Raw genomic sequence first — 17,744 nt, forward strand, 5'->3', positions numbered from 1 at the left:
GGTCCCTACCTGAAATGTCAGCTGTCCATTCTATCCACAAATGCTGCCTGACCCACCAATTTCCCATGTTTTAGGTTAAGAGACAATAAGAGACTTCCGGTGGCGCCATGTTGGACTAGACAATCTAAAAAGTTAGCTCTCAAAGAAACCAATTAAAACTAGCTCTTTTAAACATTAGTAACAACAGGAAGCGGGCCAATCGCAAGTTATCTCGACAACGAAAGTTAACGATAAATAAAAATATGGAGACAAGGTTAAACAAAAAGGATAATGCGGATACTAAAGCTACGGACTCGGCAAAGAGAGCCACGCCAGATAAGGGAACCAGCTGGGGGGAACAAGACTCCGTAATATTGGCGGAGCTACGCAAGTTAAGACAAGAGCACACAGAAGCGGTAAATGACAATAAAAAAGCTCTGGTGAGACTAGAAACTAATTTAAAGGAGCTTTTGGAGAGAACCGTTTCACTGGAGCGACGAACAGTGAACATAGAAGAAAGGTTGGGGGAGACGGAAGACAGGGCAGCGCGGCTGGAAAGATCAGTCGCCTTTCTTCTTCAAAGAGAGGCGGCGTTAGCCGCAAAATGTGACGACTTGGAAGCAAGAGCGAGACGTAATAACATAAGGATACATGGGATCCCGGAGGGCGCTGAGAAAGGCGACACCATAGGATTTGTGACTGATTTCATCCGAACAACATTACAAATCTCGGCGGCCGTCGATATCCGCATCGAAAGAGCGCACCGCTCGCTGACTACCAAACCGAAAGAGAGTGCGGCTCCCCCGCGAGCCATCATCGCCCGCTTCATTGACCACCAGGTGAAAGACCGCATCATACAACAAGCATGGAAACAAAAAATAACATATGAGGAACGGACCATTTACTTCAACCATGACTACACTACCGAGATACAGAAGAAGAGGAAACAAGTGCGGGATGTAATAAAAAAGTTGAAGGAGAAAAACATAAAGGCACAGTCCCCATATCCTGCAAGACTGAAGGTGTTTCTGGGAACAGAGACGAAGACATTCAATACACTGATGGAGGCTGCCCCCATCCTGAAGGACATGGGGATCCATGTGGAGGAGGACGAGTGGGAGAAACTACAGAGAGTGAGGATGGAGGGCAGCTGGACCACGGGGACAGGACAGAAGGGAAAGAGGAGACAGCCACCCATCACAGAGGCGGACATACAAGCCCTCGGTCTGTGAACTCTGAGGTTCACAGTGGTAAGGACTAAAAAAATAAAAAAAAACAGCCTGGAAACTAAGGGTAAAAAAATAAATGACAATCCGGAAGTATATATAAGGCGGACAATCTGAATTTATGTTTAATGTTCAAAGAATTGAAAAGGAGCTAGTTATGGGATTTAAGTAACACTTATACTGAATAATGTCAAAATTGGTTGAAGGAGCAAAGCTGGATCTCAATTTGAGCAAGGAGCAACTTAATTCTGAGAAGTTGCAGGTGCACATTGTGCTATTTCCCCAGAGAGATTGCCACACTCTCTGATGACGGGACTTTTGGGAGTCACATGTTATTTTTGTATAGTAGTTCAGAGGGAGATGTGTATTGTTTGTTTGTTTGTTCGCTGTGTATCGTTTTGCACAGTTGTTTTGATTTATAGGAGGAACCGAGTTTATGGCCTACATCTTAAAATGTCATGAATAAGTTGAACCTTGTTTCTTATAATGTGCACGGTCTAAATCACCCTATTAAGAGAAAGAAAATATTGAGTCAGTTGAAGAAACTACAATGTGCCATTGCACTAATCCAAGAAACTCACTTGAGTGAAAATGAACATAAAAAACTGAAAAGGGAATGGGTAAACCAAGTATTCCATGCTTCATATGGCAAGAAAAGGGGGGTGGCCATACTAATTAATAAATCCCTACCATTTTCTGTAGAGAAAGTGATTAAAGGTGATATGGGAAGATATATCATGGTGGTTGGCACAATAGGAGATATGAGTATTTCAATATTAAACATCTATGCCCCAAATGAAGAAAATGAAACATTCTTTAAAAACATAGCCAATATACTTACCAGTAACGGACGAGGGATGATAATTTTGGGAGGGGATTTTAATACCATACAGAATGGTAACTTAGACAGGTTGCCATCTGAGAGGGGACCAAAAACAAAAAAATCCAGAGTCCTAAATAATGTTATAAAAGAATTAGGTCTGGTTGATCCATGGAGACATAATAATCCTAAAGGAAGAGATTTTACCTTTTATTCTAACCCACATGGGAGTTATTCGAGAATAGACTTTTTTTGTGTGTCAAAACAACAGATACATACAGTCAGGGACTGCAGTATAGAATCCATAACTATAAGTGACCACGCCCCTGTCATACTATCCATTGAGCTGGGCAGGGAATCCTTCTTTAAGTACTGGAGACTTAATGTGTCAATCCTATCAGATGAAAAGGTTGTCAAAGAACTAAAACTAAACTTAAAGGAATATTTTCAAATAAATGACAATGGCGAGGTCTCACCATCGACATTATGGGAGGGAGGAAAAGCAGTCATGAGAGGGAAAATAATAGAGATAACTTCCAGATTGAAAAAAACTCGAATGGAAAGGCAAGGAAAGCTAGAAAGTAAAATCAGAGAGTTGGAGTTAGAACATAAAAGAACAAGAAACAACTCTATTCTCGTCGAATTTAAAAAAATGAGACAAGAGTTAGACGAACTTTTAACATATAAAGCAGAAGGAGCTCTTCGTTTTATAAATCAAAGATATTATGAGATGGGTAACAGAGCAAGCCGGTTACTGGCATTCCAACTGCGAAAAGCTCAAACAAATAGAATAGTTACAAAAATAAGACATCCCACTTCCAATTTTATTATGGCTAAGCCAAAAGAGATAGCAAAGGCCTTTGCAGAATATTATAAAAACTTATACAGTGACTCAGAATCTAATCTCACTGAGACCAAAACACAAGAATTTTTCAAAAAACTACATTTACCAGCATTAAAGGTAGAAGAAGCATCTGAAATGATAAAACCAATTTCGTCACAAGAAATAGCCGATACTATAAAAACCCTTAAAAGTAACAAATCCCCAGGTACAGATGGCTTCTCAGGGGAGTATTATAAATGTTTTGCAGAAGACATAACACCAGAATTATGTAAAGTTTTTAATTATGCGCTGTCAACAGGAAACCGCCCAGATACTTGGTCAGAAGCCATAATTTCCGTACTACATAAGGAGGGCAAAGATCCGACTTCATGTGAGGGATATAGACCGGTCAGCTTGCTCTGTAATGATTTAAAAATATTAACAAGCATACTAGCACAGAGAATGCAACAACATATAACTAAATTAATCAAGCCAGATCAAACGGGGTTTATCCCGGGGAGACAGGGGGCTAACAATATCAGGAGAACACTAAATCTTATATCATGTGCTAAAAATAATCCCAGACCTACCATGCTGCTTAGCCTAGATGCACAAAAAGCGTTTGACCGCGTGAAATGGAACTTTTTATATCAAACATTGAAGGTTTTTGGGTTTCACTCAACGTTTATAGACTGGGTAAGAATTGTTTATAAAAATCCCAAATCACGGATCAGAATTAATGGCTGCTGCTCAGACTTCTTCTACCTCAAAAGAGGAGTCAGGCAAGGAGATTGCCTGAGCCCGCTACTGTTTGCTGCAAGTATTGAACCGTTAGCAGAGTCAATAAGACAAAATAAAAACATTAAAGGAATAAAAGATGAAGGGGGCATAGAACACAAGACGTCATTATTTGCGGACGATTTATTAACATACATAGTGGAGCCCTCCACGTCTATACCAGCTCTACTAGATAACCTAAAAGAATATGGTGAAATATCAGGATATTTGACAAATGAAGCCAAATCAATAGCAATGATGCTCTCAGGAGATTGTCCAGTGGAACTTAAAGAAAAAGTTCATTTTAAATGGACCAAAAAAGGGTTTAGATACCTTGGTATAATTATCACTTCGAATACAGCACAGCTATTTGAAGCTAATTATGGGAAACTGATATCTGAGATAAAGGATGATTTGGCTGGATGGGAGATCTTACCGTTGACTCTGGTGGGAAGAGTAGAAACAGTCAGAATGAATATATTGCCAAGACTGTTGTTTTTGTTCCAATCGTTGCCTATTATGATCTCGGGAGCTTTTCTAAAAAAACTGGATAAAATTATATCGAAATTCTTATGGCAAAGTAAAAAAGCAAGAATTAAATACAAGACGCTTCTCAGCAAAAAAGAAAAGGGAGGGTTGAACTTGCCTAATTTAAGAAATTATTATTGGGCAACGCAACTCAGAGCCTTAATCATGTGGACCACTAAAGAGAAAGATTCAATGTGGGTGGAGATGGAGCAAAACGCTTGTAAAAATTTGCCTTTAGAATCACTCCCATTTTTAAACGAGAAGGCCCGGAAGAGGCTCAGGATGGGCAACGAGTGGATTAGGGTAACAATGAAAATCTGGTCAGCAGTAAGAAAGAAGCTGAAGCTGTCAAATTCTGTAAGCAGGGCTACTAGAATAGCAAAAAACCCAGACTTTGTACCATCTACCATGGACTCAGGATTTGACAGATGGGCTGACAAAGGGCTAATATACATAGATCAAATGTTTCAGGGACAAACAATGAAAATATTCACACAACTTCAAAAAGAATTCAATTTACCTGCTCATGACTTTTACAAATTCTTACAGCTAAGAGATTACCTACAGAAACATCAGGAATGGGAGAACATCTGCAAGACTCCATCTAAATTAGAGGAAGTGTTGTGGGGGTTCTCGGAAGACAAGTCAAAAAAAGGGATTATATCAAAAATTTATGAAGCACTACAACATGAATCCAATGAGAACAACTTACATATCAAAGAAAAATGGGAACTGGAAGCGAATATCATAATATCAGAAGAAGGGTGGGAGGAATCATTTAAAGAGGGACATAAACTAACTAAGAGCCCAACATGGAGGGAATTTGACTGGAAAGTTAAAATGCGTTACTTTTATACTCCATTCATTACATCGAAATATAGTAATACAACTGATTTATGTTGGAGGGAGTGTGGAGAAGTTGGGGACTCCACTCATATATTCTGGGATTGCCCAAAAATACAGGATTTCTGGAAGAATATTCAAAAGGAAATTAAACAGATTATGGGCATTAACGTCCCTCTGGAACCAGCACTTTACATTTTGGGTATAATTCCTGACAGTATGACAGATAAGAGTTCGAAACATTTACTGACAATCCTGCTGCTGATAGCAAAGAAGACGATAACAACCTCTTGGTTGAAACCACAGCCTCCAAGCATAATGCAATGGAGAGATAGGGTAAAAAATGTGTATATAATGGAAAAAATCACAGCAAGGTTACAGTTGACAACAGACATGTTTGATAAAAGATGGTCATTATTAATTCAGGCAATGCCGGGACTCGAGTCTCTTCCGTTTTTGGGAACTTAAAGTAAGGGTATTTACAATCAATATGCATCTCCTATGTTTGTTTAGTTTGTGTTTGTATGTATGTAAAAAAAAATAATAAAAATAAAAAAGAAAGTAAAAAAAAAAAAAAAAAAAAAGAGACAATAAGAATCTCAGCTGCACCTTTTTAACATAAAGGGTGCTGGGTAGATGGAACGAGCTGCCAGAAAAGGTAGTTGAGGCAGGAACTACAACAACGTTTAAAAGACATTTAAATATACATGGATAGGAAATGTTTTGTGGGATATGGGCCAAATGTGTGCAAATGGGACTAGATGCGGCATCTGGGTTGGCATGGACAGGTTGGGCTGTTTCCTGGGCCTGTTTCCATGTTGTATGATTCTATGACTCTATTTCCATCATCCTCCGATCTTTATTTTACTCAGGCAAATGACTTGCCATAAATATTGCATTTCTGTCCATCAGTTAAGCTTAGGGCCGGGGGAAATTTAGTTTAGATTTTCATTGTGATATGTACCGAGGTACAGTGAAAAGCTTTTGTTTGCTTGCTATCCAGTCAAAGGTAAGACTATACATGAATATAATCAAACCGTTCAGATAAAGGATAAAGGGTACAGTAAAGAATAAAAAGTGTAAAGTCCAAAAGTATGTAAAATCTTCCAGCGTAGAGTGCAAACATGGAGAAACGCCTTACCCATGGAGAATGGAGCAAAAGCATCTCTCTTCACAAACTTCCCGTCAGCATCCAGAAAGTTGGAAGGGTTAAAGTCTCTTGGGTTTTCCCACTGAGTTTTATCGAAAAGCACCGAGGTCAGCAAGGGGATCACGGGAGTGTCCTGAAAATATAATTTATAATCGCTGTTGGTATTCTGTTTGTAAAGCATTGCTGAAAATACGTGCACAAGAATGATCAATCTTGGCAGCATTTCCACTCTTCTACCTCTTCCACACCTTCAATTTCCATCACTCTGCCAACCTCTTCACCCTCAGTGACATTAACCTCTGGAATTATTTCTCGAATCTTCCCGGTCTCTCAACCTCTCACTCCCCTTAAGGATCTTTCTTAAGACCACCGTCTTTTATCAAACTTGCCCCAATATCTCATTCATGGGCGCAGTGATAGAATTTTGGCAGGTAAAGTTCCAGAGAGAGACCCTGGGATTTTTAACTACTTTTTTTTTCTATTTATAGGTATGGTGGTATTACCCATCTCTAGATGGCCCTGACCTAAGGAAACAGCGAGGAGTCAACGAATATTGTGTGGAGATGTCCACACCAGGTATATATATGTCTGCACCAACAATAATTTTGACTAGTAAAACATCCTCTTCATTGCAGTAATAATGTGATCTTATGTTTTAACACGTTATTACTTCAAGGAAAATTCAGTAAATAAACAAGACAGGAGCATGCAGACAACAATTGGCATTTTAAGAGAGATAAATGTCCTACCAAGCTGAATGTTTTCAGATGAACTCTGCTATAAAGGTTTCACCAGTGTACAAGTTGTCTATCCTCTCACTCCATCAACTCTCTTTCAAAAGCAGTCGATACACCAGAGATGATGTTATATAAAATTACACAAATAAATTTATGAGCCTAAGATATCAACAATCCACTTACTCCCTCCCTGGAGTAAATATCACAATATCAGGAGCCAATGAGCCACCCACTTCCTTCATCTACCTTTGGGATGAAATATCCTCGAAAGTTTACGTCCGCTGTTGTTGAATGCATGATGTTCATTGGGACAATGTTGCCAAATCTCTGGACTTCATGGATCACCGCGTTGGTGTAGGGCAAACTCGTCCGGTCTTCAGCTCTGGGCGACCGTTCTGACCCAATGATACTGGTGATTTCCTCGTGAACTTTCTCTGGAAACCAAGGGCATCATTAAAGCACTGGGCGACAGGGCTAGAGCTGGGATTCACACACAGTAATCAATCAGACCGCTCCTCACCCTGTACGTGGGGGTACTTCATCATCAGCAGCATGGCCCAACGAAGTGTGGTGGAAGTCGTCTCCATCCCAGCACCAAACAGGTTGGCTGTCGTGTGGAGCAGATTCTTTTCATGGAAATATGTGTTTGGATTACCTGACTCCTGCATTAGATTAACAGAGCAAAGACCCAGGAATTACTTTGGTACCAGGAGTACACACCAGAGGCCCTTCGGCCCACTGAGTCCACGCTGACCATCATTCACCCGTTTACACCAGTTCTATGTTATCCCACGTTGGCATCCACTCCCTACACCAGGAGCAATTTACAGAAGGCAAATAGCCCACAAACCCAGGTGTCTTTGGGTAGTGGGGGGAAAGTGGGTTATGCAGAGTAAACCAACGTGGTCTCATGAGAACCTGCAAATATCACACAGACAGACAATAGGTGCAGGTGTAGGCCATTCGGCCCTTCGAGCCAGCACCACCATTCAATGTGATCATGGGAGGAAAGTGGGGCATGCAGAGTAAACCAATGTGGTTTCAGGGAGAACATGTAAATTCCACACAGACTGCACCTGAGGTCAGGATCGAACCCGAGTCTCCAGCGTTGTGAGGCAGCGGCTCTACCGGTAATGTCACTGTACTGACCTATCCTGTCACCACCAGGTTCACTAAAAGCTACAATTGACACCAAATCAATAATGTTCGAGCTCAGTTGAATAGCTCCAGCTCCTTTGAAGCAAACCCATTATACAAAATCTACCTCTTCCTAAAGGGGAGGTGTGGAGTCCATACCTGGTGCTGTTTTAACAAGTACGTATCAATGAAGCCCCTTGGGTTGTTTGCATCTAGTTTCTGATCATTTTCATTTATAAGGTTCTTGATGATTCCACAATTTGAACTATTATTTTGCAGCAATTTGTTGCGTGAGCCAAGAAATCTTAGGATAGGAAATGCATTGTAAATCTATAAAATAAAATCACGAGTATTAACATCAAAGCAAACAATTGGTAGCCAATACTTGAAATCTGGTAGTAAAGGTATAAAATCTTTAAAATTTAGGAATTGTTCAAACATTGAGTGTGCTTGTTAAGTTTAGTTTGAGATACAGTGTGGAAACAGGCTCTTTGGGTCCACACTGAACAGCGAACCCCAAACATTAACACTATCCTACACACTAGGGGCAATTTACACTTACTGTATACCAAGTATACAAACCCAAGCCAATTAACCTACAAACCTGTACGTATTTGGAGTGTGGGAAGAAACCAAAGATTTCAGAGAAAACCCATGCGGTCAAACTCCATACAAACAACACCCGTGGTCGGGATCGAACCCGGGTCTCTAGCGCTGCAAGCGCTGGAAGGTAGCAACTCTACCACTGTGCCACCATGTGCCCCAAGTGCTAAGACTAATTATATATCTGGTATTTGTTTTTTATTGTCCTTGTTGTCCTTATCAGGAATATAATATCTGAAAGCCCACGTCCCATTGAGTCCCAAGCGACAAGTCCACCCAACCATCTCCCTCTGTCAAACCACAAGGTCAGGTCACAGTGAATGTTTATCAGCTGCACTTCAGACAACATGTGACAAACAAGTTGGTGAGTCAGTCGGACAAGCAGCTTTTTTTTTGTGTATTGAGGGACAGATACTTTGAGACCCCAATTAAATCAATGATGGAAGGATGTTTATCGGACTGGAAAGCTGTGACTAGCGGTGTGCCCAAAGAGTAGGTGCTGGGCCCACTGTTGATTGTCATCTACATCAATGATTTGGATGAGAAGCTATAAGGTACATTTAGTAAATTTGCAGATGGCACTGGAAGAGGTGGTATAGAAGGTTATCAACAATTACAGCAGGAACTTGATCAGCAGGTAAGTGGAGTTCAATTCAGATAAGTGCTCGTTATTGCATTGTCGGATGTCATACCAGGGTAGTATTTTCACAAAGAATGCAAGGGCCCTGGGGAGTGTTGCAGAATGGAGGGACCAAGGGGTACCAGTACATAGTTCCCGATACTGGCAAAACAGGTAGACAGGGTGGTGAATAAGGCTATTGGAATGTCGTCTCTTCATCAGTAAGGGCATTGAGTATAGAGATTATGCAAGATATTGGTGAGGCCAATAGTGGAGAATTGTGTTCAGTTTTGGTGACCATGCGATTAGAAAGATGCCTTTAATCTGTAAACTTTGCAGAAGAGTTACGAGGATGTCACCAGAACACAAGGGACTGTGTTAAATGGAGTGGTTATGCAGGCTAGGACATTATTCATAAGATCATAAATCATAAGTAATAGGAGCAGATTTAGGCCATTGGGCCCATCAAGTCTACATCCCTCTTTTTGTATTCTAGCCCTCTTGAAATAAATGCTCTTGGAAAAAATATTCCTTGGAGCATTGAAGATTGAGAGGTGATCTTACAGAGTTGTTTAAAATCATGAGGGGCTTAGACGCAGAGACCAGGTGGGAGCTGCGATGCGGAGACCATGAGGGGTGATCTCCAAGGTGGAGTCAGGGCGCGTCTGTATTTGCCACCTATGGGGTAACATTTTGACACAGATTATGGTACGTCTATAGAACAAGCTTCTGGAGGATGTAGTTGGCGCAGGTACTTTAACAATAAGTAAAACGTATTCGTACAGGTTTGGAAATAGGGAAGGTTTAGAGTGATAAGAGTCCAATGCGGACAAATGGGACTTGCTTCGATGGGCATCTAGGTCAGTTTTGCCAAAGAGCTTGTTTTTGTGCTTTTTGACTCTTCTGGGGCCTCTTGCAAATGAGCATTTATTGGAAAATATCTGCAATCTCAGTGAAAGATAAGATTTACCTGTATCGTAGGAGAACCGGCAAGTTGTATGTTTTCATTAATTCCTTTGACTAAAATGTTGAACCTTTCATCGTCGTAATCAAATCTATCACCAAAAACTATCGAGCAGATTATATTGGCCACTGCAGCGTTCAACTTGAAGGTTGGATTAAATTCTTGGCCTGAAGAAATACACATCATTCACGTTAGTGTCAAACAGTGTTAACCAATTCACATTTATAAGGCATCCTGATCAGTCTCTTTTTACTGATGTCTGACACTTGACTTCAGTGGCAAGTTTTAAATGTTGCTTTTAATGCAGTAATTCTTCAAGGGCTAAGAGACATATCAAGAGTGCAGAACCCTGGTGGTTATGTTACCAGGGAAGTATTTGGAGGCATGGAGGTCTGTGCCAGAGAAATGAGTTCAAATCCCACAGGAGAATAGAAATTCAATTAGTTAATAAATCTGAAACAGATTACTGGAATCAGTAATGAGGATGATGAATTTATGAGATTGTTGTTAAAACAATTCATCTAGATCTGAGGCTAAATGCAAATTAGAGGAACAGCATCTCATATTCCGCTTACAAGCCAGTGGTATGAATAATGAATACTCTAACTTGAAATAACCCCAGCATTCACTCTCTCCATCCCTCCCCCACCCAAGTCACACGACCTTTGCGTTTTCACCCAGCAGTTAACAATGGCCTGTTTATTTTATCATTCATTTGTTCCATATCTCTCTACATCACCATCTATTTATCTTGCTTCCCTTTCCCCCCGAATCTCAGTCTGAAGAAGGTTCTCAACCCTAAATGTCACCCATTCCTTCTCTCCAGAGAAGCTGCCTGTCCCGCTGAGTTACTCCAGCATTTTGTGTCTATCTTCTAGTTCATTGATGACCATCACAGACAAAATTTGCCATATTTTCCCTGTCCAGTTGATGTACAACTCCACATACTTGAATGTAGTTGACACTTAACTGTTTCCTCAGTTGAGGAGCAATAACAAGTGGACATTGCCATTGATGTCCACATATCTGAATGGAAATCAATCCATTTAATACATGCTAAAGTGGAGTCTTTAAATTCACTTGCGAGGCGGGAAAAAGAGCTGAAAAGCTGAAGCGAAAACAAGAAAAATTCTGGAAACACTCAACAGGTCAGGTAGCATCTTTGGAGAGTGTACCAGTGAGCAGGATTAACTAGGGGCAGAACTAACACAAAGTGATGAATTGAACAGTCATTTTCTTCAATAGGTATTTCTTGGATTCTTTATGAACCTTAAATTATAAATTATTAGAAGTAGGCAGAGGAGAGTTGATCAGTCTGCCTCCTGATTTAGATTCACCTTTGTGGGATTCAAACATTTTAATGAGGAAATGGGTTTCTTCAGTGATTTTATCTTCGATAGTTTTCCTGCCCATTCCAAAGTCGCGCAGAGTGGATACAGTGAACCTTCGCATCTGCTTCCAAGAGTCCCCATGACCAAAGATGATGCCTGCAATTAAATCCATCAGTGTGACATCTTGTCAAAGCAACTTGCAACCAAGGTAAAAGTGAGCCTCTCTTTTAAATGACAAAATGTTAATAGAAAACAGTGGACCAAGAAGGAAAGAATTGTTTTAACGTCGTGCAGACCATAGACTCCAGTTAACTGAACCAAATGAGGATGAAACTAATTGTTAAAAGTTCAACAACAATGCAGATGATAGTTACCATGACCCTTGGCCACTTCTTCAAATATTGGGATGTGAGCTCTGCCTCCAAACACATCGGGATGGTTGATGAGAGCATCCTTCACGGTCTCGTATCCAGTCAAGACCACAGCCTTCATGGTTCCAAGCTTGATGCTGAAGATTGGGCCGTACTTCTCAGACAGCTTAAACAGGAGGAACAAGATCCCATGAACAATTAATAACTTTCTTTATTCTTTAAATGTACTAATTCATTGGATGAGGCCAACCCTTTGATATATCGCCTATTCCTCATTAACCTCCAATGAGGAATGAGGGTGGAGTTGCTGCCTTACAGCCCCGGAGACCTGGGTTCGATCCTGACCACGGGTGCTATCTGTACAGAGTTTGCACGTTCGCCCCGTGACCGCTTGGTTTCCTCCAGGCGCTCCGGTCTCCACCCATATTCCAAAGACATGCGAGTTTGTAGGTTAATTGGCTTCTGCAAATTGCCCTTAGTGTGTAGCACAGGACTAGTGTACGGGTGATTGATGGTCAGCGCAGGCTCGGTGGGCCGAAGGGCCTATTTCCACGCTGTATTTCTGAAATAAACTTAACATAAGAGTTGATGACGCTAATGCAGTGCAAGTGGTGTACGTGAATTCCCAGAAAACCTTTGACAATGTGACACGTGACTGGCTTATCAGCAACATTGAATCACGTGGTGCAAATCGATTATGGTTGACAGTAGAATAGATAAATGCGGAGGGGGGGGGAGGTGTGGGGGTGTTAGTTTTTGGTCAGCGGTTGTTCGTCAGACTGGAGGAAGGCAAATTCTGGTGTTCCCCAGTGATTGGATTCGTAGCAATTTTGTTTTTTGATCCTTATTAATGCCTGGACTTGCAGGAACAAAGCACAATTTCTAAATGTGCCAGACATAATGACACAGAACTTTGTTCAGAGGGTTCATGTTCAAATGCGATGTGTGGCCAAGTGATTTTACAGAGAGTGGTGACTGCATGGACGCACTGCCAGGGTTGGTGGTGGAGACAGATACAACAGTGGCGTTTCAGATAGGCACATAGATATGCATTACATGTAGGCAGTGGAGTTTGGTTAACGGCATCGTGTTCAGCACTGATATCGTGGGTTGAAGGACCTCTTCCTGTGCTATACATCTCTATATCAATGCACTAAAACTCTCGTTTGTTTGTTTGTTTGTTCCTGAACTACAGCCAAAACGGTACACGATAGCGCGACAATTTTAGGTCCACCTTGCTGGAAGAAGTTTAATCGAAATCGGTGTTATATTTTAAAAGTTATTCACATTTTAAAGTTTAAATCTATCCCCTATGGAGGGAGGGGTGGGGAAAGGGGGGGAGGGAGGAGGGGGAGAGGGAGGAGGGGGGGGGGGAGGGAGGAGGGGGGGGGGTTAGACTTGGTCTAGTTTAAACTAAAAGGGAAATTGTCAAGCTTATTCAATAAGCAGCATTTCCATGTCATTTCTGAGAGTCTAGCCTGGAAATCGTTTCCCTGAGACACATCTCCAGTCTTGTGAAATTCTCACTTTTTGTATTAATCTTATTATTTATTATTGCCAACTCTGTGGAAAGTTTGTTTGCGTGCTATCCAGACATATCACTTCATACATGCGTGCAATCAAGCCATACACAATACCACGGGGTGTGTACGGAGTACAATACCGCAGTCTATAGTGTTACAGCGTTATAGCGCAGTGTTACAGAGACATAGTCGAGGCACTGTGCACCGGGACATTCTGGTAAATTGTAAAAACACTGATACTTGCAGACTGGGTGGCTAAGGTGATCATAGGTGCCGGTAGAAACTGAAGGACATTGAAGAAACAAGGCACTGCAGATGCTGGTTTACATAAAAGATAGAGTCTGAAGGAGGGTCCCGATTCGAAATGTTCCCTGTCTATCTTCTCCAGAGATGCTGCCCGACCCGCTGGGACCCAGGTCAATAGTCGTTTATTTGTTACATACACATAAATGTGTAGTAAAATGAAACATTACCCGCAGTTGAACAATAAGACCAATAAGATTAATCAATAAAAATGCAATAACACATACAATCACAACTAACACCAAACAAAAAGAAACATCCATCACAGTGAGTCTCCTCCAGTCCCTCCTCACTGTGATGGAAGGCCAGAATGTCTTTTTCTCTTCCCCTGCCGTCTTCTCCCGCGGTCAGGCTGTTGGATTTGCCACGTCGGGGCGGTCGGGGCTCCCGATATTGAAGCCCCCGCTGGGCGGTGAAAGGTCAACGGCCTATTTCAGGCCGCGCCGGACGGTGAAAGGTCCGTGGCGGGCCGACCCGATCGAGGTCTTTCTGGTTTGTGGTTGAGAAAGTGGGATAACAAAGAGCGAGTGTGGAGATAGACACAAAATGTTGGAGTAACTCAACGGGTCGGGCAGCGTCGCTGGAGAAAAGGAATAGGTGACGTTTCGAGTCGGAACCCTTCTTCAGACAGATGAAGGTTCCGACCTAAAACTTCACCTATTATTTTTCTCCAGAGATGCTGCCTGTCACGCTGAGTTACTCCAGCGCTGTGTTTTTTTGTAAACGAGTGATTGAAGTGATACAGCATGGAAACAGGCCCTTCGGCCCAACGAGTCCATGTCGACGAACAATTACAAGAAACAGAGGCCAATGAACCTGCAATGTTTCTATTTCAAATTAAAGGAATTGAATCCTTGATTCAGGGCAGGGGAACAAAAAAAATTATATCTTTGATGTATAAATTATTACAAAAATCTAGTCCGAAGATAGGAATTCAAAAATCAAGACAAAGATGGGAAACAGATCTGAATATTAGCATTGATGAACCAAGTTGGGAAAGATTGTGTTTAGACAGTATGAAAAATACTATTAATGTGAGATATAGTTTAGTACAATATAATTTCTTACATCAATTATATTTAACTCCGAAAAAATTAAACAATTTAAAACCAAATTTATCTGAAATTTGTTTTAGATGCAACCAAGATGTGGGTACTTTTTTACACTCCACATGGGCATTTATTGGGAGATACTAAAGGAATATTACCAAGGTTAATTTTAGATAAATATCAGGAAAGATTTCTCAAAATAGCAATAGCAATAGCAAAAAAATGTGTAGCGGTCACTTGGAAAGATCACAATGAAATAAGAATTGAAAGATGGTACGCAGAAATGTGTAGTTGTATCCCATTAGAAAAAGCTACTTATAATCTGAGAAATAGATATGATTTCTTTTTGAAAGTTTGGAACCCATTCATTTTAAAACTAGGATTAAGAATTGCAAATATATAAATTCAGGATTGTTTTGATACCCTTAATAAGAAATTAATAAGAAATTAGCCGGAAGTGTTTCCTTCTTGACTCCAGGTTTCATTCTTTCTCTTTCTTTCTCTCTTTCTTTCTCTCTTTCTTTCTCTCTTTCTCTCTTTCTTTCTCTCTTTCTTTCTCTCTTTCTTTCTTTCTCTCTTTCTTTCTTTCTTTCTTTCTTTCTTTCTTTCTCTCTTTCTTTCTCTCTTTCTTTCTCTCTTTCTTTCTCTCTTTCTTTCTCTCTTTCTCTCTCTCTTTCTCTCTCTCTTTCTCTCTCTCTTTCACCCTCTCTTTCTCTCTCTCTTTCTTTCTCTTTCTCTCTTTCTCTCTTTCTTTCTCTCTTTCTTCCTCTCTTTCCCTTTTTTCTAACTGGGGGTGGTGGGGAAGGGGGTTGTGGGTGGGGAGATAATACAGAACAATACATGTATAATTGAATTTTTTAATGTAGGTATCATTGGGTACAATGAGTTGTAACATGTATGTGCTTTGTTAAAATTTAAATAAAAAATAAAATTTAAAAAAAGAAACAGAGGTCAATGAACCTGCAAACACGCGGGACGTGCGAGAACAGCGGGGTCGCAGTGAGAACTTGCAAACTGGGTCAAACCATCGCACCTGGGTCTCTGGCGCTGTCTCCCCGCTGTTCCACCATATCGGACAAGAGCGGGTAACATCTGATTACAAGGAGTGAGTGCTGGAAGTTGTGTAGCTGAGCTCAGGAGTGCTGTGATTCCAGGGGCGGTGAATCTGAGCGGCAGCGACATAGAGACAGCGATGCCTCTGCCAAGCGCTGGGTGCAAGTGGGGAACACAACGACCCCCCATTGCTGCCTCCTCCCGCTCCCTCTTACCTCCATGAGACTCTCGTGGGGCTTCTTCAGATCCAGGAAGTGCAGGTGCCCGATGATGGGCAGAGGAGGGGGTCCCGGGGGGAGGTTGAGCGCTCCAGGGCACTTCGAGCCGCGGCGAAAGTAAAGGAGGAGCGAGAGGGAGAGGGCGCCGAGGATCAGTAAAGTGGCTGCGTCCAGCGGGAAGGCGCTGCCCAACGCCATCTCTGGGCTCCCCTTGACTTCCCACTCCTGCCAGCGACCGCCCCAGAGCAGGGTCCCGGGCCGCAGTCTCTCTCAGCTTCAGCCCCACTCGCGTCTGTTTAAACCCTCCTCCTGAAACCTGACAGTTAAAGGTGTCAGCGGGGGGGCGGCCACCAGACAGGAGCCGCCTCTTGGCTGCGGATTCAGTAAAGTGGTGCCAGGGCAACTAACGTTGGTGGCGTCTCAGGGTGTGCACGTCTCCGTCTGAGTGAAAGGCAAAGCAGGCAAACGTAAGGAAGCTTGGCTGACCAGGGAAGTTGTGGCGTTGGACAAAAACAAGAAAGATGCATGGGGCAGGTTTCTGCAGCTGGGGTCAAGTGCAGTCTTGGAGGAGTTCATCAGAAGGGCAAAAAGGGGCCAGGATACAGCTCTTGGGGGAAGCATTAAGGACAATCCCAAAAGATTTTATTAATACATAAGGGGGAAAGGTAACTCGAGAGAGAGTGAGACCTCTCAGGAATCAACGCAGTCACCTCTGTGTGGAGCCACAGGAGATGGGCAAGGTCCTCAATGAGTATTTCCCCTCTGTATTGACCAAGGAGAAAGACAGTAGGACGGAGGAACTTGGGGCAGTCAATGGAAGCGTCTTGAGAGCAGTCAGTGTTACCGTGGAAGAAGTACTGAAGGTACTGTCGTGTTTGAAGGTAGACAAATCTCCAGGGCCTGATCTGATATATTCAAGGAGATTGTGGGAAACTAGAGAGGAAATTGCGGGAGCCCTGGTTGAAATTTACGAGTCGTCCTTAAATACAGGAGAGGTGCCGGAAGACTGGAGGGTGGCAAATGTTGTGCCTCTTTTCAAGAAGGGCTGCAGGGAAAATGCTGGGAACTATCGGCCGGTGAGCTTAACATCTGTAGTTGGAAAGTCACTAGAGAGTATTCTGAGGGATAGGACATACAGGCATTTGGATGGGCAAGGGCTGATTAGGGACAGTCGGCATGATTTTGTACGTCGGAGGTCGTCTCACAAATCTGATTATTTTTTTTGGACTGACCAAAAATGTCAATAAGGGCAGAGCTGTAGATATTATGTACATGGACTTCAGTAAGGCGTTTGGCAAGGTTCCACATGGTAGGTTGCTCTGGAAGGTTAGATCGCATGGGATCCAAGGAGAGATGGCTGAACGGATAGCAAATTGACTCCATGGAAGGAAGCAGAGGGTAATGGTGGAAGGTTGTTTCTCGGACTGGAGGCCTGTGACTAATGGTGTGCCTCGGGGTTTGGTGCTGGGCCCATTACTGTTTGTCATTTACATCAATGATTTGGATGAGAACATATAGGGCAAGATTTGCAAGTTTGATACAAAAGTGAGCGTTTTTTTCAGATAGTGAAGATGGTTGTGAACGATAAGAGCAGGATCTGGATCGATTGGCCAGGTGGGCGGATGAATGGTTGATGGAATTTAATATAGAGAAATGTGACATGTTGCATTTTGGGATGTCGAACAAGGGC

At 42.1% G+C, this 17,744-nt stretch overlaps 1 protein-coding gene across 1 annotated transcript in view; it reads right to left on the reverse strand.

Annotated features, from left to right (window-relative positions):
* LOC144603804 (uncharacterized) overlaps positions 1-16,375 on the reverse strand; it is a 31,775-nt gene extending 15,400 nt beyond the window's left edge. The window contains exons 1-8 of the mRNA XM_078417512.1: positions 16,052-16,375; positions 11,912-12,074; positions 11,544-11,693; positions 10,213-10,373; positions 8,180-8,350; positions 7,404-7,545; positions 7,130-7,317; positions 6,138-6,279 (exon numbers count right to left, since the gene is read on the reverse strand). Coding sequence (XP_078273638.1) covers positions 6,138-6,279; positions 7,130-7,317; positions 7,404-7,545; positions 8,180-8,350; positions 10,213-10,373; positions 11,544-11,693; positions 11,912-12,074; positions 16,052-16,252 — 1,318 coding nt within the window. The 5' untranslated portion in view covers positions 16,253-16,375. The remainder of the gene's footprint in view (positions 1-6,137; positions 6,280-7,129; positions 7,318-7,403; positions 7,546-8,179; positions 8,351-10,212; positions 10,374-11,543; positions 11,694-11,911; positions 12,075-16,051) is intronic.
* Between the last annotated feature and the right edge of the window lie 1,369 nt (positions 16,376-17,744).

This window comes from Rhinoraja longicauda, chromosome 21 (assembly GCF_053455715.1).
Source record: "Rhinoraja longicauda isolate Sanriku21f chromosome 21, sRhiLon1.1, whole genome shotgun sequence".
Lineage (NCBI taxonomy): Eukaryota > Metazoa > Chordata > Chondrichthyes > Rajiformes > Arhynchobatidae > Rhinoraja > Rhinoraja longicauda.